At 44.3% G+C, this 20,706-nt stretch overlaps 1 protein-coding gene across 1 annotated transcript in view; it reads left to right on the forward strand.

The window, feature by feature from the left end:
- LOC146812870 (alpha-2-macroglobulin-like protein 1) overlaps positions 1–20,706 on the forward strand; it is a 227,443-nt gene that overhangs the window by 199,714 nt on the left and 7,023 nt on the right. The window contains exons 29-35 of the mRNA XM_085619944.1: positions 3,303–3,520; positions 4,569–4,784; positions 6,693–6,817; positions 11,074–11,164; positions 13,698–13,766; positions 15,002–15,104; positions 16,256–16,297. Of these exons, the coding sequence (XP_085476070.1) occupies positions 3,303–3,520; positions 4,569–4,784; positions 6,693–6,817; positions 11,074–11,164; positions 13,698–13,766; positions 15,002–15,104; positions 16,256–16,297 (864 nt within the window). The remainder of the gene's footprint in view (positions 1–3,302; positions 3,521–4,568; positions 4,785–6,692; positions 6,818–11,073; positions 11,165–13,697; positions 13,767–15,001; positions 15,105–16,255; positions 16,298–20,706) is intronic.

The following is a 20,706-nucleotide window of genomic DNA, read 5'->3' on the forward strand; positions in this document are numbered from 1 at the left end:
ATGTCATTTGCTTTTTTTCCACCACCTTCGATGTGGATCCGGAGTTGCACTCCTCAAATGTTTTCATGCAAAAAGATTTCAGGGTTTATATGGTACAATTCCTTCTTTCCACAAGCAGATGTTGATGTCTGACCCTCATGACATCTTTTTCTGGTGCTTGCATCCAAAAACACATACTGATTCATGTGAAAAGTAGATCTCATGACTGACAATGTCATCAAGTAGTAGTGGGTTGAACTCTTCATGGTGCGGGCCTTCAAAAAACACCCAACCCAACTCTACTACGGGTTTCACTCGAAATCTCTCTCTAGCTTGCTTATGACAGCTAAGTTTTCAAAGTGGCCTGCTTCCAAGAACAAAGACAAGTCATCTCGCAAGAAGCACCACAACAGGGATTGTTCCACTTTTAGACATTGTTCCAGTTCGAAGGGGAGGTTTTCTGTTAAGCTGCAGGGTTCCCGGACTCAAGCCTTAACATCGTCCTCGAAGCCTGTATTGGTAGTGGTGTAGTTGGTGCCAGACTTCACTCCAGTATTGTAGCTAATCCTGGGCGTAGTTCGCGAAGTAGCGCTACGCGTAGCTACGCAAAGTGCACTTCGCACTACGCGAGCTACGCGTAGCACTTCGCGAATTGCGTAGTACCCTGTTCGCACTGTGCAAGATGCCGTTTTCAATGATTGCATAGTGCGGACAAGTATCCGGCACTGTGCAATCATTGAAAACGGCATCTTGCACAGTGCGAGCTGTAGTTTTCTGCCGCTTGAGTAGATTTTTACTCGAGCGGCAGCTTTCTCAATGCGGACTGGTAGTTTCTCATCGCGAACGGTCGCGAGCATACGCGACCACTCGCAATGAGAAAAATGACCTCGAAACGTTGAGAATCTCGCCGGGAGGTTTATTTTCCACGCTCGCGATCGCCAACTTGATGTTGCTGATCGCGAACAAGGAAAAAGTCTCGCCGGGATGTCATTTTGCTTGCTCGCGGTTGCCAACTTGACGTTGAGGACCACGAGCAAGCAAAAAATGACCGCTGCACTACGTAACGCAACGCTACGTGTGTTTGCTCTGTGCTACGTGCAATTCGGGTAGTGCAAAATAGTGCAAACTTCGCAAACTACGCGAGCGTAGCGCTTTGCCATTTGTAGCCCCTTTTCTGAAGTTTCAGTGCAGATCAGCTTAGGTCACATCTGTCACACATGCTATGGTGGCAATATTCTGCCCTGTTCTGAATCTCTATTGTGTGCCTTCCAGTCCTATGGAGTCTTCAGGACGCCCAACCAAGCTTCAGCTGGTAGCTCCATCCCCGGCAGCAGTCAACCTCTCTCTGCCCCCTTTTTATGAGGTTCCGGTGCTGGCTGTGGTTCTTCAGCTGCCAAATATTTTTTCGATTGCTCTGACATCAGCATCATTTCTAGGCCTATCCTTGGTGCATCCTTCACTGGGAATGGATTCTTTACTGAAACTGATGAAGTTTCCAAAGACTAATGCCTTTTGATCAGATTAAGACACAAAGGGCATCCGCTGCTTGAGGAGGAAAATCCTTGCATGCCCTTGCCCATTGATAAGTACTTTGAGCATCTTGAGGAACTCTCTAGCTCTGACTCTGATCTTGTCTCTCGTAATGTATGGATACACTTGATTATTTAACTCTGTAGAGTGCCAGAGGATAGAAACGTACCTAAATGTTGATCTGAAGTGCCCTCTCATGGCCTCTCACTGTGTAGGTGGCCCCATTAATGGCCATTTTGGACAAAACTGTGGAAGTTCTACAATTGCCTGTATCACTGCAGTTGAACAAAGATAGCCTTCTCATGGGAATCCCGTGGCATACTTGCTTCCCTTGAACAAAGCTTCGATGGACCTCATCTTCGTCACAAGGAGGAAACTTGCTTCTCCTCCAGCACTGAATCTACAAACTGCCCTCAGCCATTGTCCAGTGCTTGGAAACTTAAGGTTCTTGATCGGTGAAAAATAGAGTGCAGGAACGGGCAGAGAAGAGGCAAAAAAACAAGCAAAAAATTAGCAGAAGCAAGGCAGAAAAATTAGCAGGAAAAAGGGAAAAAGCAAGCAGAGGAGCACAACACGAAGGTAGCAGAGGGTAGCGGACTGCGGGCATGCTGTACAGGAGAATTGTCGCAGGAGGAGATTGCGCTGGGACCTGCTCAATTGGTTAATGCTACGGCCTCCAGTAAGTAGGTCCTAGAAGGAGGGCAGGCCCTGAGTGGGGAGAGGAGGGAAATGGCAGGAAATGTGCAGAAAGAGGCAAAATAAAGGTCAGAAACGAGCAGAAAGAGGTAAAATAAAGGTCAGAAACAAGCAGAAAGTGGCAGAATAATGGGCAGTTTGAGCAGAAAGAGGCAAAATAGAGGGCAGGAGCGACCAGTGAACAGGCATAAAAATGAGCAGAAAGCGAGCAGAGAGGGCACAAACAAAAGGCAACAGAGGGTGGTGGACTGTGCGGGCAAGCTTGACAGGTGAACTAACGTAGGGTAGACGGCGCAATACCTTTAAACATGACTCATGCCTGCCATTGCACCCTGTGTGTGCCGTTTAAAAATGTAATTTTGACCTGGCAAGATAAACCTCTTGCTAGACCCAAACTTTCCTTTTTAATACATATGTCACCCATAAGGTATACCCAAAACAGCCCAGAGAGCAGGGGGCAGTGCATTTAAAAACGTGCACATGTACCTTTGAGTTTTCATGTGTCCTGGTAGAGAAGAACTCCTAAATCTGTTTTTTACTACTATGAGGTCTACCCCTACCATAGGATATTCAGTGCTAACATTTCATTGGGAACAGGTAGAAATATCATAGTTGGGCTCAAAAGAGGTATCATTTAAAATCTTCTTTAACAGTAAAGATGGAGTTTAAGTCACAATTCTAAAAACACCACTTTTAGAAAGTTGGCATTTTCTTGTCCTAACCATTAGGTGCCAGTAGCATTTGCCACATGACTGTGAATACGCAGTTGGTCTTTGTGTATTCATCCCAAACACTGAGACAAAGGGGGACTAGGTGTTGTCACAATGGGACATCCTGTGGTCAGAAGTTCTAGATTGGAACATTCAGGATATCACATCTTCCCCAACAGATGTCCTGGGAATCACCGCATCCAATAAAAAGGCACTTCTTCCCTTCATTAAAAATGTAAGCTAGTAAAACCTACATATTTGGTGAAAACTATGATAATTAATTAAACTTCATCTTCTCTCTTTGATGGTCATCTTCCTCAATGATGTGCCGTACTGTTCACTGTTAGGGCTCCCTAAACCCCCGGATTCTAATTTGTATTTTTACAGAGGGACAGATCCACTGGGAGCGCAAAGACAAACCCAAGCAAGAAGATGTGCCCTACTGGTATCAAGCACCCTCTGCGGAGGTAGAGATGACATCCTACGTGCTCCTGGCATACATGTCTCAATCCCATGTGTCCAAAGAAGACCTTGGCACAGCATCACAGATCGTGAGCTGGCTCTCCAAGCAGCAGAACCCATATGGGGGCTTCTCTTCAACCCAGGTAAAAGGCGCAAAGAGTGACAATGAAAGTGCTCCATTAAATAACAATGTCCAAATATCACATCCGTAAGATGTCTTTTGTTTGTTATTGAACCTTATTTCATAGAGGGCTGGTCTGTTAATGGGACAAAGACATCTACCTCTAAATATGATGCTCTGCCACGTTGCCTTTTTACTTCTCTGGTTCTTCAAAAGGTCTCGCAATCACAGGGGTGAAGGTTTAATTTCCCTTCCATCGAAACATGAATGTCCTCACTAATGCACAACATTATCTGTGAACAATTTTAGGCCATTAAACCCTGACAGAGAGTGATCTCCCAGGATTATTTTAACACTTCAGATCATTGACGGGCAGGGAGCGGTTTGTCTTGGCCCTGTGACACTTTAAGGCCTTGAAGGATGGGATGGCAATGGTTTTCCATGCTCAGGTTAATAGGTAGGCCATGTTGGTCTTCCAGAGGAGAGATCTACCTGATTCATGAACTGCTTAAATGCTATTCTGAGCTAATAGTGAATGGTGGCCATACCTCACAGACTACATCTAGTTCAATAGGGTGTCGTTTTCTGAGATATGGGTGGCTGATGCAGAAACCTGCGTCTTCATGGATGGTTTCACAGAATAAACAGAAGCTGCCCCAAAAAGATTTGTGATGTCACTTGTAGCAGAATATTGCATGTACTAGTCAGTTCCCACCATTCTGAGAATCTGTAGTCTCTTTCATTTTCTTGCCAGTAGGTAGGTGCTGGTGCGTTGCCACTTTCAGGTGCATATAGGTGTGCGGATGGTGATGTAGGAGAATCGTGAAACTCCCAATCAGTCATTGTGTGGGCAGAGGCTTGTAGCAATGATTGGCTTCTGTTAGTGTTTGTACAGGTGAATAGACCTGATCTGTGTGAGTGCTTCCGATGATCCACTGTTCTAAAGGTGCTAGTGTGGTAGCGCAGTGGCACTCCAGCCAGTAAGGGGGTGGTGGTCCGTGGTCACTGTTAGAACAATTCTGCTTGTGTATGGGCACTTTCCAGTAACCATGTTGCCTCCATGTTCCTAGGACACAGTGGTAGCTCTCATGGCTCTGGCCAGATATGCTGGGGCCACCTTCAGTGAAAAGGGAGATGTCACTGTGACTGTCAAAAGAGGGGACGAGATCCAACAGCAGTTCCATGTGGACAACAAAAATCGGCTTCTGATGCAGCAAGCACCGCTCGCGAAGGTTCCAGGAGAATACACAATATCAGCAGCAGGGCAGGGCTGTGTGTATGTGCAGGTAAGGGAGGACTCACATTTTGGGATCTTTTTGTTATAAACAGTATCCTGACAGAGAACTTAGGAATTCTCCACACAGGCGCTCTCTATGAGGAATAGTTCGGGATCTCTGGTATGTCGTTGCAGGACTGCTGTGTCACCCCAGGCTTATTTAGGTAGAAGAAAGAGGTCTCTGAAATGTCAGGCACTGTAGAATGCAAGCCTCAGATTTTTGTAGACAAGAGATACATGCAATTACAGAAATAGATGGTTCAACGATAGTTTTTTTTATCAGTTAGAGGTGCATGAATTTCTAGGAAGGAAGGCCCAATATTTCTTGGTGGTTAGAGTGGAATTCTTCTTTCGTCTGTAGAAGAGCCCAGCAGATGTGCATTAGTTGGCATGAGACATGCTGAGTTATGCAGACAGGCTTCACTCCCAAATATAGCAGTTTGTTTACTGAATGAGTTTACAGGCATTTCCTGAATAAAAACTCCTCTTGTAGACGATTGTTCTGGTTACAAATTCTTAAGATATCATCTTGGAGGCATTTAGGTTTATTCAGTACTTAAGTTGAGCCGGTGGTTGCAGGTGGGGTCACCGACATTCATTTTTGGGGACCGGATCATTTTTCCTCATCAGACCTTTACCCAGTACAAGAGAAAGAAAACACAAAAGGAGGAAAGGAAGAGGAGAAATACAGTAAAACCGTGACAAAGAAAGGAAGCAGGGATGACAAAGAACCCAAAATAGTGAGATAAAAGAGCTGGAACTCTCTGATGGAGGATGAAAAGGCATGGGGTGGATTCAAGACTAACGTGACTTGGGGTTCTGAGCCATCACATTTTGTAGCATCTGCCATGGGCTTCTGAGCTAAAGGTTTTGGCCCTGCACTTATTCTGTTACAAATTAAGCACTGGGTTTATGCAAATATATGGATATGAACTTGCAATGAAGCCTGGAGCTTCCTGCGATTGGAGCCCCCATCCCTCTTGGCCATTTTTGAGGAAAATTATTAAATCCCATTTGTCAAAAATGTAGCACATGAATCTTTAACAAATTACTTCTCTGCAATTCATTGAAATTTATATTCTTGAGATTTTTCCAAAATTAAAAACTAAATTCAGTTAAGTCGGAACCCAGTTCAAAAGGTTTTTCCCTGAAGACACAGTTGGAATGTCAGTTTCACAATGGGATAGTAATCTAGACCTTTGCCGCATGCAGTTGTAGAATCCTTTTACCAGAACGTCCCATTGTCCCATTCTTGTCCTGGGTTTTAACCAGGATTTTCTTGATGAGATCCATCAAATTTCCTAGAATGGATTGCAACACCTTCAGCGTGAAACCAACAGTTAATTTCCATGAACGTTATTCATCTACAGGTCTAGGCTTTCCCTCTGGTGCTCTGTATTTTCAAGTATAAGAGCCGACAACGTACAAAACCTTCCTTTTGTGAGATTCTAGAGTATCAAAGCCCAGAAACACACACTCCTCAAGGCTTTTCCTAGGTTAAATCTATTGATTTAGCATAATCTGCTTCTTGATGTTTCTACTCTTTTTATGGATCAGATTCTTGGACTGTATCAGGCATTTATTTTCTAAGTGAGCTCTTTCGCATAATACATTCCATGAGCAGAAATACCCTTCAACTGAATTTTTCTCCTGGATGGGCCAGCTGGTGTTTCGTGGACAGTGGACCTTAATTTTTCAAATTTTTCTGTATCTGTTTCCTCTAAGACTAAGGAGATGAGACCGGAATACTCAACGATTCGTTTAAGTTCCATTAATGAAATATTTTGCAAAGGATTCTCAATTGCAGCAAATATACCTTCTGAAAACTACCCCCATTTTTATTTGGACCTCTGGGCTTTCACTTTTTGCCACTCTCTCTGATTTTCTCCATTCTCTTATTAATATTTTTTTCTGGCAGACAACTTTGAGGTACAACATTCCGCCTCCGAAGAGCGATGCCACTTTCAAGCTGGCTGTAACTACAGATCCAGAGACTTGCACAGAAGCAGCAAAATCAAAGTTCGGGATCACAGTCACTGCCAGGTGAGAATCTCTTACATCATGATTATACCACATACTTAACAGGATTCTAGCCACCATGGAAATGTGCTGCAGTAGAGGAAGCCTATCAATGGGGGAATTAAGTAAAGCTTCAAATTGAAATGTACCTGTGCAATTGTGTAAAATGTAAATTTTTACGTAAGCAAAATATCTCTAAAATATAGTTGGATTTGTCTTTATCCTCAGGAAAATAAGTAGAAAATGCTTAATAAATTGTCTAGATCTGCATTTTGACTTGGGAAAAGAACATTTTTATAATATATATAATTTTTATATCTAATAACTATACAATGGTAAATTTAGAAAACAGTACAATGTCAAAACCCAACCCACATTCATGAAATGTTGCTGGGAGCACAGGTAATGCTGCACCTGGTTACCTCTGAAATTTCATTGAGATGGGTGGCAATTAGAGTCAGTTAGCAACATTAGTAACCACAATTGACTCTCTGGAGGCATTAGGAAGCTACCTTAATAGAAGATACTGGAGAGGACAGGCCTGGTGGCTCTGCAATTCTCCAAGACGGACCGACCTGTAGAATGTTCATCTCCAACTCTTCCTGCCCCACTTGGTGCTTGTTTCATGTAAGGGAAAGATGGAAGGTCGCTCCAAGGTTACCTTCTATTTTCTATCCTAAAATCTCAGAGTAAGCCATCTTGGAGGAAGGCTCCTACTACTGAAAGAAGTACTGCTGCTTCCTCAGATGTTTTCCTTTGGTTAGTAACACTGAGCTTTCTTTTAGTAGAGGACTTAAACTTAAAGGTGGTCTCCAGCAAGGTGATATGTCTGTGCTAAGTGAACCTTGCATATCCATTTGACAATAGCATCACTATTGGGTCTGAAACACTCTTCAATAGCAACTGTGATGACATATAGATTGAAAAAACGGGAAGGTTATAATAATTTGGATGAAATTAGGCATTACTCAACAGTAACACATTAACCAAAGAACTTTGTATTACAAAACTACATTTCTTTGCCACAAAGTAAACTTCTTTTCAGTGTAGTATGATTTTCCACCATACCCGTGGCTGTTGTAGTGTTTTGGTTCCCGCTCACTGTTGCCACCAAGGGATCCACTTGGATCCACTCCTCCATGTGTCCACAGCACAATGATTCTTTGATGGTTAGGAAATGTAACAATCATAAATGTGGATTAAATAAGCGACAGAGAAGATGACTCTGATGGATTCTAATGTGAAAATGGGCCTACTTCTACATATTTGGAAAGTTTTAAAAAGCAGAGTGGGGCAGAATGGAGCACAGCCAGGATTTTGTCGAGAAACAACTCGGCAAAACGTACTTTTAGAAGATGAATTTTACAGCATAAAACATTTTGTGGGAAAACTGTTGAAAAAAGCGTTTCTGTTGGAAAATTTCCAACAAAAACTTTTTTCACTGGATAGCTGACCTCATAGGTGCAGTACAACTTCCCTAAAACCTCATGCATAGAAAACATGAAGTTCTCTGATGGAATGATAGGGGGTAAGTTGCCAATTTTGCATGGGAGAGCCAAAGTCACTTGCCAGTGAGGAGATGCAGTGCAGTTGCGCCCTCTATCATCTTCATAGGCCACAACCATAACGCTTGTGAAGCTGAATGGTCTCTTCTATCATCTTTGTTTTTCGGAAACCACATGACTATGAAGGAGCTGTGAAAGAATCCATCCTCCAAGCTTCTTTTTCCTGATTAAATAGTTTGTTTGTCTTTTGTTGTAATGCACGTATTAGCGGTGTCACCAGGCTTCAACAAGTAGTAACAGCGACTTACAGACTGTGCCATAACTTAATCAATTCCTTATCAATTACAACTTGCAGAAAAGGAACATCATCTGTCTCAATTTAGATACGCCTGTGCCAAATAGGAAATATACATTAGATGTTGATACAACATAGTATGGGTGAAGTTCAATCACCATGGTGCATTCTTTCCCTCTCTAAAACTTGGTCTCTATAGACTTTTAGGGCAAGAGAAATGGGCCTATATTTAGAGGATTTGTATAGCCTTATGACAGTTATGGCTTGTTGTGTTAATTTCAAAGAGCTGTTGTCCACCTGGCAAGACCATATGGGCTGATGGCCATGGATTTAGTTTATTGGTGATTGGTCTCCAACCCGCGGTCATTGCAGAAAGACCGGAATCTATCTACAAGGTGTGTAGGCTTGACGGCATCTTAGATGTAAGTGAAGTATAATCTGCAAACAATGACAAGGGTTTCTTACTTCCAATCAGCCTAGGAGGGTCGTTTTCGCAGTTTTCAAGGTTTGCAATCACATCGTTTAGGTATAAAGAAAACAAAGCGGGCACAAGAATGCATCCCTCGTGTACACCTTTCTTGACATCAACCTTCTCAGTCAGTTCAACCCCAGAGAACTAGGGCTTATGTATCCTGATGAAGTTGATTAAGTATATCCAACAAGTCTAATGGGAACTTATTGTTCTTCAATGTGTCCCATAGCTTAGAATGAGGGACTAGGTCAAACTTGGATTTGAGGTCCCCAAACACCAGGTACAAGTGGGACTTTTCAAGTAGAATAGTTTTCCAGTAGATGGTAATAAGCCGGAAAGTCAGGTCCCCTGGCTTCTGAAGCCCGCTTGGAGATGCGACAAAGCACTGTGTTCCTCTATCCAATGGTGAGATGATACAATATCTTGTGCAAAAGTTCTTTTGAGTCTCGTCAATTAGACTAATAGGTCTAAATTTAAGGAGGGAATCCCTTGAGCCACAGGAACAATCTCAGCTGCTTTCGAACTAGGGGGGGTGGCCATCCCTTTCACAATTAAGTTGCTTTGCGTGTCCATATAGGCAGCCCGGTTGTTTGGATCAGAAAGATAAAGATCACCAGGAACTTCATTGGGCCCAGCAGCTTTACCTGCAGCCACAGGCATTATGGCCCTCAAGGTATCTTTAAATTCAATAATTAGATCACGTTGGCGTGTCTGGTCTATAGTTTTAGATATAGTTGTTCCTAGGAGAATCCTATCATCCAGGGTATCTAGCTGCGTAGTTGTGTAAAGGTCTGAGAAATGCTTGTGCCACACATCACGCTGAATAGTATCAGCTAGGCGTTCAGTGGCACTATGACACTTATTGGCGACAAGCTGCCAAAACTTTCTAGTATCTTTTTGGTTTGGGGCCTCATCTATGTTATCCCAATCCTTAATATCCCAATCTTGCTGGCCCTTAAACTAAGCCACTCTACACAATTTCCTACAAGCTCTAATGTCGTCCACCTTGCCACCCAATAGGGCCTGCCTCAGATTGGATTTTGCCGTACTACAGTCCTTATTAAACCATGTTTGATAATGTTTGATTTTCCTGTGTCTATTAGTGGTCTGCCGAGTAAAGCATGCTCTCAAGGTATCATACAAATTTTCATGGGCCACAGTAAGGGCATCATAGGTAGCCTGTTGTGGGCAAATAGAGCTGGCAAGATGCGTAGGAGCGCTATCCAAAGCCCCATTCGTTTTAACTATGAAAACGGGCTTAAAGGCAACAATGGGCCATGTCACTCTACGCTAATCGTTGGAAGGGATTAAATCCACTGTATGTGAAAAGAGAATGCTTACAAAGTGCCTGAATATATTATTCAATGTGCAGTGCAGGGCATTATGATCGCTATCTACCCCAGAAATCACTTTTATGTCTATACCAAAGTTCCAGAGGGGAAGAGCAATCAGTACATAGTCGATCCTGCTAAAGGTACCTGGCCGATTAAATGTGTAAAGGGCAGTGGAAACAGAGAGGGTGGGGCACCCATTACAGGCCCTCAGCCCCAATGTTAGTGTGAGTGTCAATAGCTGGAGCGTTGCATCTGTCCAGCACTTTATTGCGGGGGGGCAGTTAATGAAGTAACAACCCAGGATTCATCCTCAGTTTCAAGGATGATATTAGTGTCACTGTCAAAACATTGAAATCACCAGCCCTAATTAAATTATCCTGGGTGTCAAATCCTCTCCTGTGAGTGGCCAGATGTGGGATAGTCACTGTTGCTTCACTCCCCCCCCCTTAGACCTTGGTTTTAAACGTTGTGCCTATATATATATATATATATATATATATATATATATATATATATAATATATTGTATCCAGTATTTGTATTGTGAAAGGGAGGCGGAGATTTTATTTTTGACGGCAATTTTAATCTTGCCTACTCTTGACTCTTGATGGAGTCCAAACAGGGTGGCAGAGATCCTGCATTACAAATATCTCACTCCTCTGTCTGCTTCCACAGCTACATTGGTAACCGGGAGACTTCGAACATGGCCCTCATCGTGGTGGACATGGTGTCAGGGTTTATTCCTGTGAAGAGCTCTGTGCGAGAGGTGAGATGGGGCAATTACGGCTCAAGGTGAAAGGTGGTGGTGGGATCTTGTTCCATCCGGAATCTGGGTTGTAAATTAGCTATTTCCTCTAGATTTCCTTTCCTGAATGGAGCACATTTCTGACTGTCACAACATTCACAAAAATACCCATCCTGAAAATATGACAGTGGTAGATTTCCTGGAGCCCTTTAAGGAGCACAAAGTAATCATGCAGGCTTTTCACCTAGTGAAACATTAGGATACTGAAATGTGCATGGTCACATTTGTCACATTTTATTTTGTAGGTTTTCTCTTATTTTCATCATGTGGACACATCTCTTAATCTACACACCATGAAATATGAGAGATTTCTGTTCCTTTTCAACCTGTTCCTTTCAAGGCCACCCCACTTATAATGCACACTTTCATGTCACTGACCTTAACACATGAATGCAACATGCTCTGCCATAATGGTGGATTTTTCAGAAAGACAAACTTGACTTGGCCAACCATTACAATACATCCCAAAATCATGCGCTTGAAATGGATGCAGATTGGCTGGGGCGAGGGGGAGATAGAGGTTGACAGGAGTATTCCCGAATGTAACAGTTTCCATTAAAATTCCTAATTATTTTTTTGTCAACTTTGTTGCGAAAAACACTATATATTTGCACCAATTGGGCACTACAATTTGATGCTCGGTCCATCCTGATTTATTTGCTGCAAAAGTGGTCAGTGTTTTTCTTAATTTCTTTTAAAATATTCGGCATTAAAAAAATGCAGTCTTAGGCTGGAATCCAATTGACGTTTAAGTGCCTTCCTTTGGTCAGCGCTGGTTTGATAATGTATTCCTCAGAAGTATGTCTGCTGGATATCTGTGCTCTTGGGTGGTAATATCTATAAATGTTCCCTCTTCTCTACCTATTTCCATCACAAGTGGAATTAGAAATGGCCGCCCCTCTTCCACATGCTTTCTATATGGAACCTTTCATCATTTCACTTCTTCAAGCACCAGCAGTGGTATCTGCCAAGGGTAGAAGGCAAAGGGCTGACATTTGTTAATGATATTTAATCTAGATCCAACTGCATCCTTCCCGTTCACTGAGACTCTTGTCTACCAATGTGAGATTAGATCCCGCTAAGGGGTAAAGGGGGCTTATTTACAAACCACTTGCAACGCCAGTGCGTCACTTTGTGTCGCACCAGCGGCGCATTTTGCTGCCCCATATGTACGAGGACATGACGAGCCAACCTGCTTGGCTTTTCGTGTCCTTCTAAATACGGCCCCTTTACACGCAGCACTTTGCGTGAAAGGGACATTCCATGGGTGTTGCTGTGGGTGTCCCCACGCAACACCAATGGAACCAGACACATTTTCAGATTTACTAGGAATTGTAAATCTGGAAATGCGTGTGAATACTAAGCCTCCCCAAGGGAGGCGTAGGGAGCCGCAATGAGGAGAAATGTATTCATTTTGCCTCTTTCTATTTCCCTTTTCTATACGTGCTGCATTCTGCAACACACATAGAACACGGAAATCACCTCTTGTGATTATTTATGTGTAGGTAGGTGTTCTTCTTGCACATAAACAATCATTAAAAAAAAATACGTTTTACAAGTTCTATGTGTGCTAATGCAGCACACATTGAAGTTGAAAAACACCTTTTCAGATTGGTTTTGTGCAGAAGTGACCCCTTCCTGCACATAAACAATCATCCCCGTGATGCAGGCATCCTTGCACCATGGTGCAAGGGTGCCTGCGTCGGCACATGGCACTTAATTGTGTGCCAGCGCAGGGGAGAGCAGAGGGATCCTTCATGTCCCTGTGCTTTGAAAGTGCCACAGTGTGGTGCAGCCAAAAAGCCTGCGGTGGCGCGCTGCGGCACTTTATTGAAAATGAGGCCCAAAGTGAGAAAACTCAAGCTACGATGATTGCTGAATCTAGATTCCCAGATCTGGTGATCATGAGTATCCTGGAAATCGTGAGTCCCTCTCACCAATGATTTCCCTAGAATATTTTCATAAAATCTGATAACTATAGTCATATTTTAAGTTGTTGGAGAATTTACCCCTGCATCACAATTATTCATATTTGGCCGCTGTACATGGCTTGAGCCAAAACAATATTTAATGCACGATGCCACATTAGTTACTGATACAGGAAAAGATAGGTATGGTTAAGTTTGGGTTGAGCGCAAAAGAGAGGAGAGAGTCTCAGACCGATATAAGATGCATCTAGTCAGTGACAGAAGATGGTGTACTAAGTGAGTTGTGGGGACTGAGTGGGCAGATATACAAAGAGAGACAGGATGGGACAGAGATAGATGACCGCAAGACACCGAGAGAGCAAGTAACAGGGATGAGAGGGAGACAAAAAGCATAGCCACAAAAGGTGACGGATGCATGGAAGCATTGAGTGTGACAGAGCGGCAGCATCCTGTAGTAGTGACGTGCACATAAACAGGTGGTCAGGTGGGTGGAAAAGCTGCATAATAATAGGAGGGGCTCAAGGACCCTGGGATGCACACACTCAACTGTGCTTTTTTGCTCACAGCTAAAGGACAAGAAGGATGTTAAGAAAGTGGAAATCACACCAGATCAAGTCACCATCTACCTGGATCAGGTGAGAGCTGCTCTTTTCTTCAGTTTCTTATATTCAGTTGGACATTGAGGGCCTGATTCACAAATGTAACGTATGACTTTTGGTCTGAGTTTAGCCCTAACGTCTACCTTTACTACTTTTTGGTATTCACATAGGTAAGTTATGATTAGTATCTTGACGTGCGCACTCGGGGTGGAAACTCTGCACCCGGGGTGGAGATCTGCCTGAGTGAGGAGATTTCCCCCAAGTGTGGAAATTCCACTCTGGATGCAGAGTGGATTTTCACACCCAGGCAGAGATCCTACCCGAGTGCGGAAACTCTGCCCCGAGTGTGGACTCCTAACTAACCTTTGTGAATACCAAAAGTCGTAACCTTAAGACTTTTGGTCTAAGTTTACCTTTGTTAATCGGGCTTTAAATCTAAAAGGAATTGAGATTATAGGAACACTGAACAGGGGGGTTTACATGAGATGACCTTGACCGTATCAACATAATTTACTTCTCCTAGAATCAATTTCTCATTCTCATTATCTATTCAGTGACATTTGGATTGACTGGCGGCCTGATTTAGAGTTGGAAGGCAATGGGAAATGATCTGATTTCTGGAGGCAATGCTAAGTGTTGCAGAGACTCTACTAATGGACTTATATCCACCAGGAAGATGGGAGTAAACCTCACCCGTGGCTGCTCCGCCAGATTTTTCATTTATCAAACAAACTCGAAGTCAGGCGACGAGTCCAGTGTGCACAGATTTAGGATAGTGTCATGAGTGTTTGCCTTAATACTAGAATTCAGGAGGCTATGAAGTTCTGGGAGACTCAGTCACCTCAAAATTTAGCACAAAGTCCATCTTTAATTTTACTTCTACATGGGAGACTCTGCGTTACGGGAAACATTGTGAGGTGCATCCTGTGGTGGATACTTTGAGAGAAGTAGCCTTTGCTTATAAAGACGAGTCCGGAGTGTAGCCTGTGACTCTTGGTTACAGGCAGAAAGCGTTAAAAGTAGCTTTAATCCAGAGGTCCATGAAGTGGCTTTTTCCACCTCATATAATTTGAATCTCCTAAGGTAAAGCTCAAATGCCTACGACTTATGCGCCTAATAAATACCCTTCCCTTGTTGAAACTGCCAGTGGTGTCTGAATACTTTTATTTGCCCCATTGTTGGTGCAGGTTTATCTCTGAAGCCATTAAATATCTTGCAGGTTTTCTGTGGCAAACATGTTCCTCACATTTCTTTGGTTGTGTCTCTGTTAGCTTGACAAGACCCCACATCAGTTCAGCTTCTCACTGGAGCAGGACAGTGAGGTGAAGGACATGAAGCCAGCCACGGTGATGGTCTACGACTACTACGAGAAAGGTGAGACCTCATGGTAAAAGAGCGGCAGCCAATGGTAGGAGCTGCTGTCCTGGTCACAGCCCCTGCTACCTTGGTCTCAGTGTTCATGAAGGCAGCAGTAAGATCAGAAAGTAAATGATATGTAGACCAATGTTTGTTCTTTGTACTTTCAAATCCTTTCACTCCTCGTAGCCCATCAGCAGCAAACAGGAGGCAGCTGCATGACTGAGGTTGGGACAAAGGGTCAAGCGTGAGTCAGAGTGGGCGAAGCCACTTCTACTAACCCTGAATCAACATTTTCATGAATAGCAACAGATCATGCGAGCTTCACTCCTTTCTGAGAAGATGCTGTGTATCAGGTCCAAGCCTGCCAGCAACATTTCTTCTTTTTTAAGATTAAACTCCAAAAGGGAGCTGATTCTTGAAAAACCAAAATCTATTATTCTGAGGGACAAAGAATTTCTCCCTTCATGCGAGGCCTTTGAACACATTCTCTGCCCAGGAAGGCCGTGTTTTACATGCCGGTCCTGCCCTCTATGGCTGCCCCAAGCAGGCAGATCTAGTGGTCCTTAACCCGCCCGGGTTAAGGCGTGGCAGCCTCTTAGCATGACGTGAGGGCCCTGTGGGAGAAGGCTGTTTCCGATGGTGGAGCTGTCGAAACCCAGCACTGTCCCTTTCACTATAAAGTGGGGGAACCATGGGTTAGGCCTGGAAGGAGCACCCTGATTTACGCCAGTGCTTGTGCTTTACCAACCTGTAACTGACTCCCTATGTCTTTATAAATCATCATTGTGGAATTGTGCCCTGCATGAGACAATAGATATCTGCTCAAGCATGCTGTGAAATGATCCCTTCTAGCAGACAGTGAGCCCTGCAAGCAAATAACGCCTCCCATACAGCAGTCGTTCCCTCTTACCATGGGACAGCTGCTCCCGCAAGCTAGCCCTACTTACTAGGCGCTAGCCTCCCTTAGGCGGCTTGTGTATTCAGGGAAGCAGGACCATTTTCCCATGTAATCCCTGCCTTTTGTGTTATCCGCCCTAGTTTTGTAACGGGGGTAAATTGATTTTATTTTGTTTGCAGGACAGTTTTGACAAATCTATCTCTGCAGGAGAAGAGAGACGACCCATTAATTGAGCCTTTTCTGACCCTTGTTTCTCCTTCCCTTGCAGGTGACAATGCAGTAGCAGAGTACAACGCCCCCTGCAGTGCAGGTAGGTGTACTGGTGAAGGGCAGGCTCCTCCCTGCAGACACATGGCTAACACCCCCCTCGGTGGTTCCTGCTCTTGTTGTCTCTGTTTTACCCACTCCATCTCTTGCTCTTCTTTCCCTTTCCTGCCCCCACCTCGCCTTAGGTGCTAGACTGTCTCTGTTCCTATCATACCTGCTGCTATGCCCTATCAGCAGTTCACTGTGCACGCTGCTTGTGTACATAAGCCTCCCAGCTGTGTATATTTACATCAGTAGTATTTTGGCTCTGCACAGTTAACACCACATTTCTTGGCAATGAACATTTACATGAAGTTTTCTGTAAGTGCAGCTTTACAGCAGATCTAATAGCAGTGTATGTTCCAATCCAGTTTCTATACACCTGGTCTCTTGACACTGTTACTTACAGCAGCTCTCTTGGTAAAGTACCTTTACTGGAGGTCTCTTGGTAGTGTAACTGTACATCAAATGTCCTGCCAGTGTAACTGTATTGCCACTGTACATTCACAGCAGGTCTCACACCAGAGATCACAGTAGCGTACACTTCCATCACACTTTCTGGCAAGGTGACTTTACTACAGGTCTTTGGGCAGTGCAATTTAACATCAGGTCTCCTGTCAGTGATGCTATATGGGCGGTCTCCTGGAAGTTTAAATATAGTCCAGTTCACCCTAGTTCTCCTTGCAGTGTAAAGTTCCACCACTTCTACTGACAGTGTAAAGTTGCACCAGTTCTCCTGACAGTGTAAAGTTACATTGGGTGCCCTGGCAGTGTAAAGTTACATCCGGTTTCCTGCCAGTGTAAAGTTACATCCGGTGACCTGGCAGCGTGAGGTTACACCAGTTCTCCTGACAGTGTAAACTTGCATCCGGTGTCCCGGCAGTGTAAAGTTACACCAGTTCCCCTGACAGTGTTAATTTACATCCAGTGTCCTGGCAGTCTAAAATTACATCCAGTGTCCTAACAGTGGAAAGTTACATCTGGTGTCCTGGCATGGAAAAGGTACATGCTGTTTCCTGCCAGTGTAAAGTTACATCTGGTGTCTCGGCAGTGTAAAGTTACACCAGTTCTCCTGACAGTGTAAAGTTACACCAGTTCTGCTGTCAGTGCAAAGTTACACCAGTTATCCTGGCAGTGTAAAGTTACACCAGTTATCCTGGCAGTGTAAAGTTACACCAGTTCTGCTGGCAGTGCAAAGTTACACCAGTTCTCCTGGCAGTGTACAGTTACACCAGTTCTCCTGGCAGTGTACAGTTACACCAGATCTCCTGACAGAATAAAGTTACATCCAGTGTCCTGGCAACGTAAAGTTAGCCCAGTTCTCTTGACAGTGTAAAGTTACACCAGTTCTGCTGGCAGTGCAAAGTTACCCCAGTTCTCTTGACAGTGTAAAGTTACACCAGTTCTGCTGGCAGTGCAAAGTTACCCCAGTTCTCCTGGCAGTGTAAAGTTACCCCAGTTCTGCTGGCAGTGCAAAGTTACACCAGATCTCCTGGCAGTGTACAGTTGCACCAGTCCTGCTGACAGTATAAAGTTACATCTCGTGTCCTGTCAATGTAAAGTTCTGTGCGGTGTTCTGGCAGTATAACTTACACTGGTTCTGCTGGCAGTGTAAAGTTGCACCAGTTCTCCTGGCAGTGTAAAGTTACACCTAATGCACAGGTAGAGTAACATTCACTGCAGGTCTCATGTTTGGCCTCTATGGGGCGCTGTAGGTTTGAAAGACGGTTTGCTTCTTGTATATTTTTAATGATGGATCTTTGGCAGTAATATTTACATCATGTCATTTAGCACTGTAAGGTCACAGAAGGTTGTATGACGATGCACGCTTATACTTGGTTCCCTGCAGCTGTACATTTACACCAACCAGCCAGCAGCCTAGAAGCACACGTCTCCAAGTCTGGGAGCCAGGCCCGGTTCTAGCGGGTGGGCCGGGTGGGCCAGGCCCACCCAAACATGCGCCTGGCCCACCCAAACAGGAGCCTTGGCCCTCGCAGTGAGGGCTTGAAGGCAGGCGCGCAACGCCATTGTGCTCAAAGGGCAGTCTGTGTGTGTGTGCGCCCGGGCTGAGACAGCTTCCCGGGCGAACACACACACACAGCTTTTGAGGTTATCGCAGCCGCACCCGAGTACTTCACAGGTCTTTAAAAGACCATTTACATGTTAACGAGGCTTTGTTTATTTTTTCACCCCTTCATCTCCACATGGCGAAAGGCGACAAATCCTTACTTTGACAAGGGTAACCTTTGCCTACTGTCCTGCTGCATGGATATTTCTTTTCCTATGCAGCGCAGGAGAAAATAAGTTTCTTTATTCCTATTCACCTTTCCTGACCCCTGCAGCGGCTTATCACATCAGGCTGTGACACAAAGTTTGACTAATGGAGTAGTAGGTAAGGGAATATGTGACTATTTATTTTTCTTTTAAAAATCTGCACAGGCCCAGCAGTACACATACTTCGTGTGCGCTTCATTTAAACAGTGTTTATCATTATCATGGCTGATGCAGGACAACAATACGACAATAAAAAATGCACCAATAACGCTGGTGATTAATGATCCGCTGGAAAGCAATCCTTTGTCTGTTAGTAGTTTTTAAATGCAGATGAACTGTATTTTATGTGGAAGCTCAGTGGGTTACTGCCTTTGTCACAGAGATCCTTGTGTTACTTGCAGTTTAGAAGTTGCAATCCTAACATAGGACAGTGACCTATGAACTGTTATCAAAGAGCTGCATACAGACATGAATGGTATAGTTAGAACTTCGCTTTCTTTTTTTGTGATTTAGTTAGAACTTCCTCAGTCTTTCATAATTCTAATGTTGCTAAAATGAGTATGTTTGGGCAGAGATACATTTTTATCAGTAAAGCTGACCCCCATGGAATACTCTTTAAATCCTAAGGTTGTGTTTCCCCAGAGCAAACCCTCTCAAAATATACTGCCCACCAGTATGGATGACATGTGATTCCTACATCATGTAATCCTCATTGGCTTATGTGACATTCCCTGCAGACTGATTTACATACTTGTATGATTTTTACCTTTATTTTAATATTGCTCTCCCCTGAGGCGGAAGCCGGGGGATTCTCTCTCTATCCTTTATTTTTAAAACTTGTACCTGCACTTGTACCAGCTGATATTGTCCGTGCATAGGGCAATGATTAGTTCGATGTATTTTTAAATACATTTTGGGTGGCTAAACCTTGGCGCTTACCTTCTATAAATCATCGCGCGCTGCAAAGCGCGACTGCAGCTTTCATCCCCAACAGCGCTGCCCTCTCGGTCGCGGTCACGTGACTTCTCCTACCTCACCCGCCATCTTGAGGAGGGAAGGGCTGCGCTCCAGTCTATCCAGCGCTCCCGCCCTCTTAGACTACTTAAGGGGCGTTTCTTCTACCACCGGCAAAAACCTTTATTTTAATATTGCTCTCCCCTGAGGCGGAAGCCGGGGGATTCTCTCTCTATCCTTTATTTTTAAAACTTGTACCTGCACTTGTACCAGCTGATCTTGTCCGTGCATAGGGCAATGATTAGTTCGATGTATTTTTAAATACATTTTGGGTGGCTAAACCTTGGCGCTTACCTTCTATAAATCATCGCGCGCTGCAAAGCGCGACTGCAGCTTTCATCCCCAACAGCGCTGCCCTCTCGGTCGCGGTCACGTGACTTCTCCTACCTCACCCGCCATCTTGAGGAGGGAAGGGCTGCGCTCCAGTCTATCCAGCACTCCCCCCCTTCCCGCCCCCTCGATGTATAAAAGTATAGGCACTTCCCGTCCGCGCAGCGGGCGGGCGCAGCGGGCGTGCCGGCGGCGCGCCGGAGGCGCGCCAGAGGCGAGCCCGTCTGCGCCCGTCCGCGCCGGGACCGGGCCCAGGGCCACAACCCCTGCCCAAAAGGTATCAGGAGACTTTAAAACATACACCAGCCATAACCTACATGCGCTTCGACCACTCAATATGGCCAAATGTTCAAAAATCAAACCCTCAGAGATCCATAAGGATACTGCCATCATTTGCCCTCACTGTTATGACACTATCCCATTAATACTTCCCCAAACTAACGGCTCTTCAACCAAACATGATGTAGGTGCTGTCACTTCCATAGCCCTTATAAATGCTCGCTCACTCGGTAAGCATAGGCAGGAAATATTTGATCTGATAACTGATTTTAAACTCGATATACTGTTTATCACCGAAACATGGACAGATGATACTTCACAGCCAGACTTGGTCATCGCCGTTCCAGAGGGATTTAAAGCCTACTGTCAGGACAGGCCTAAACAAAGAGGGGGTGGGCTGGCCATAATTGCCAGAGATTCATATCCTGTCAGAACGACATCTATTCCATCCACTTCCTGTGAGGCCATGCAATTTGCTATCAACATTTCCCCCCTGTTTAATTTCAAGGGTATACT

This window comes from Triturus cristatus, chromosome 7 (genome assembly GCF_964204655.1).
Source record: "Triturus cristatus chromosome 7, aTriCri1.1, whole genome shotgun sequence".
Taxonomy (NCBI): Eukaryota; Metazoa; Chordata; class Amphibia; order Caudata; family Salamandridae; genus Triturus; species Triturus cristatus.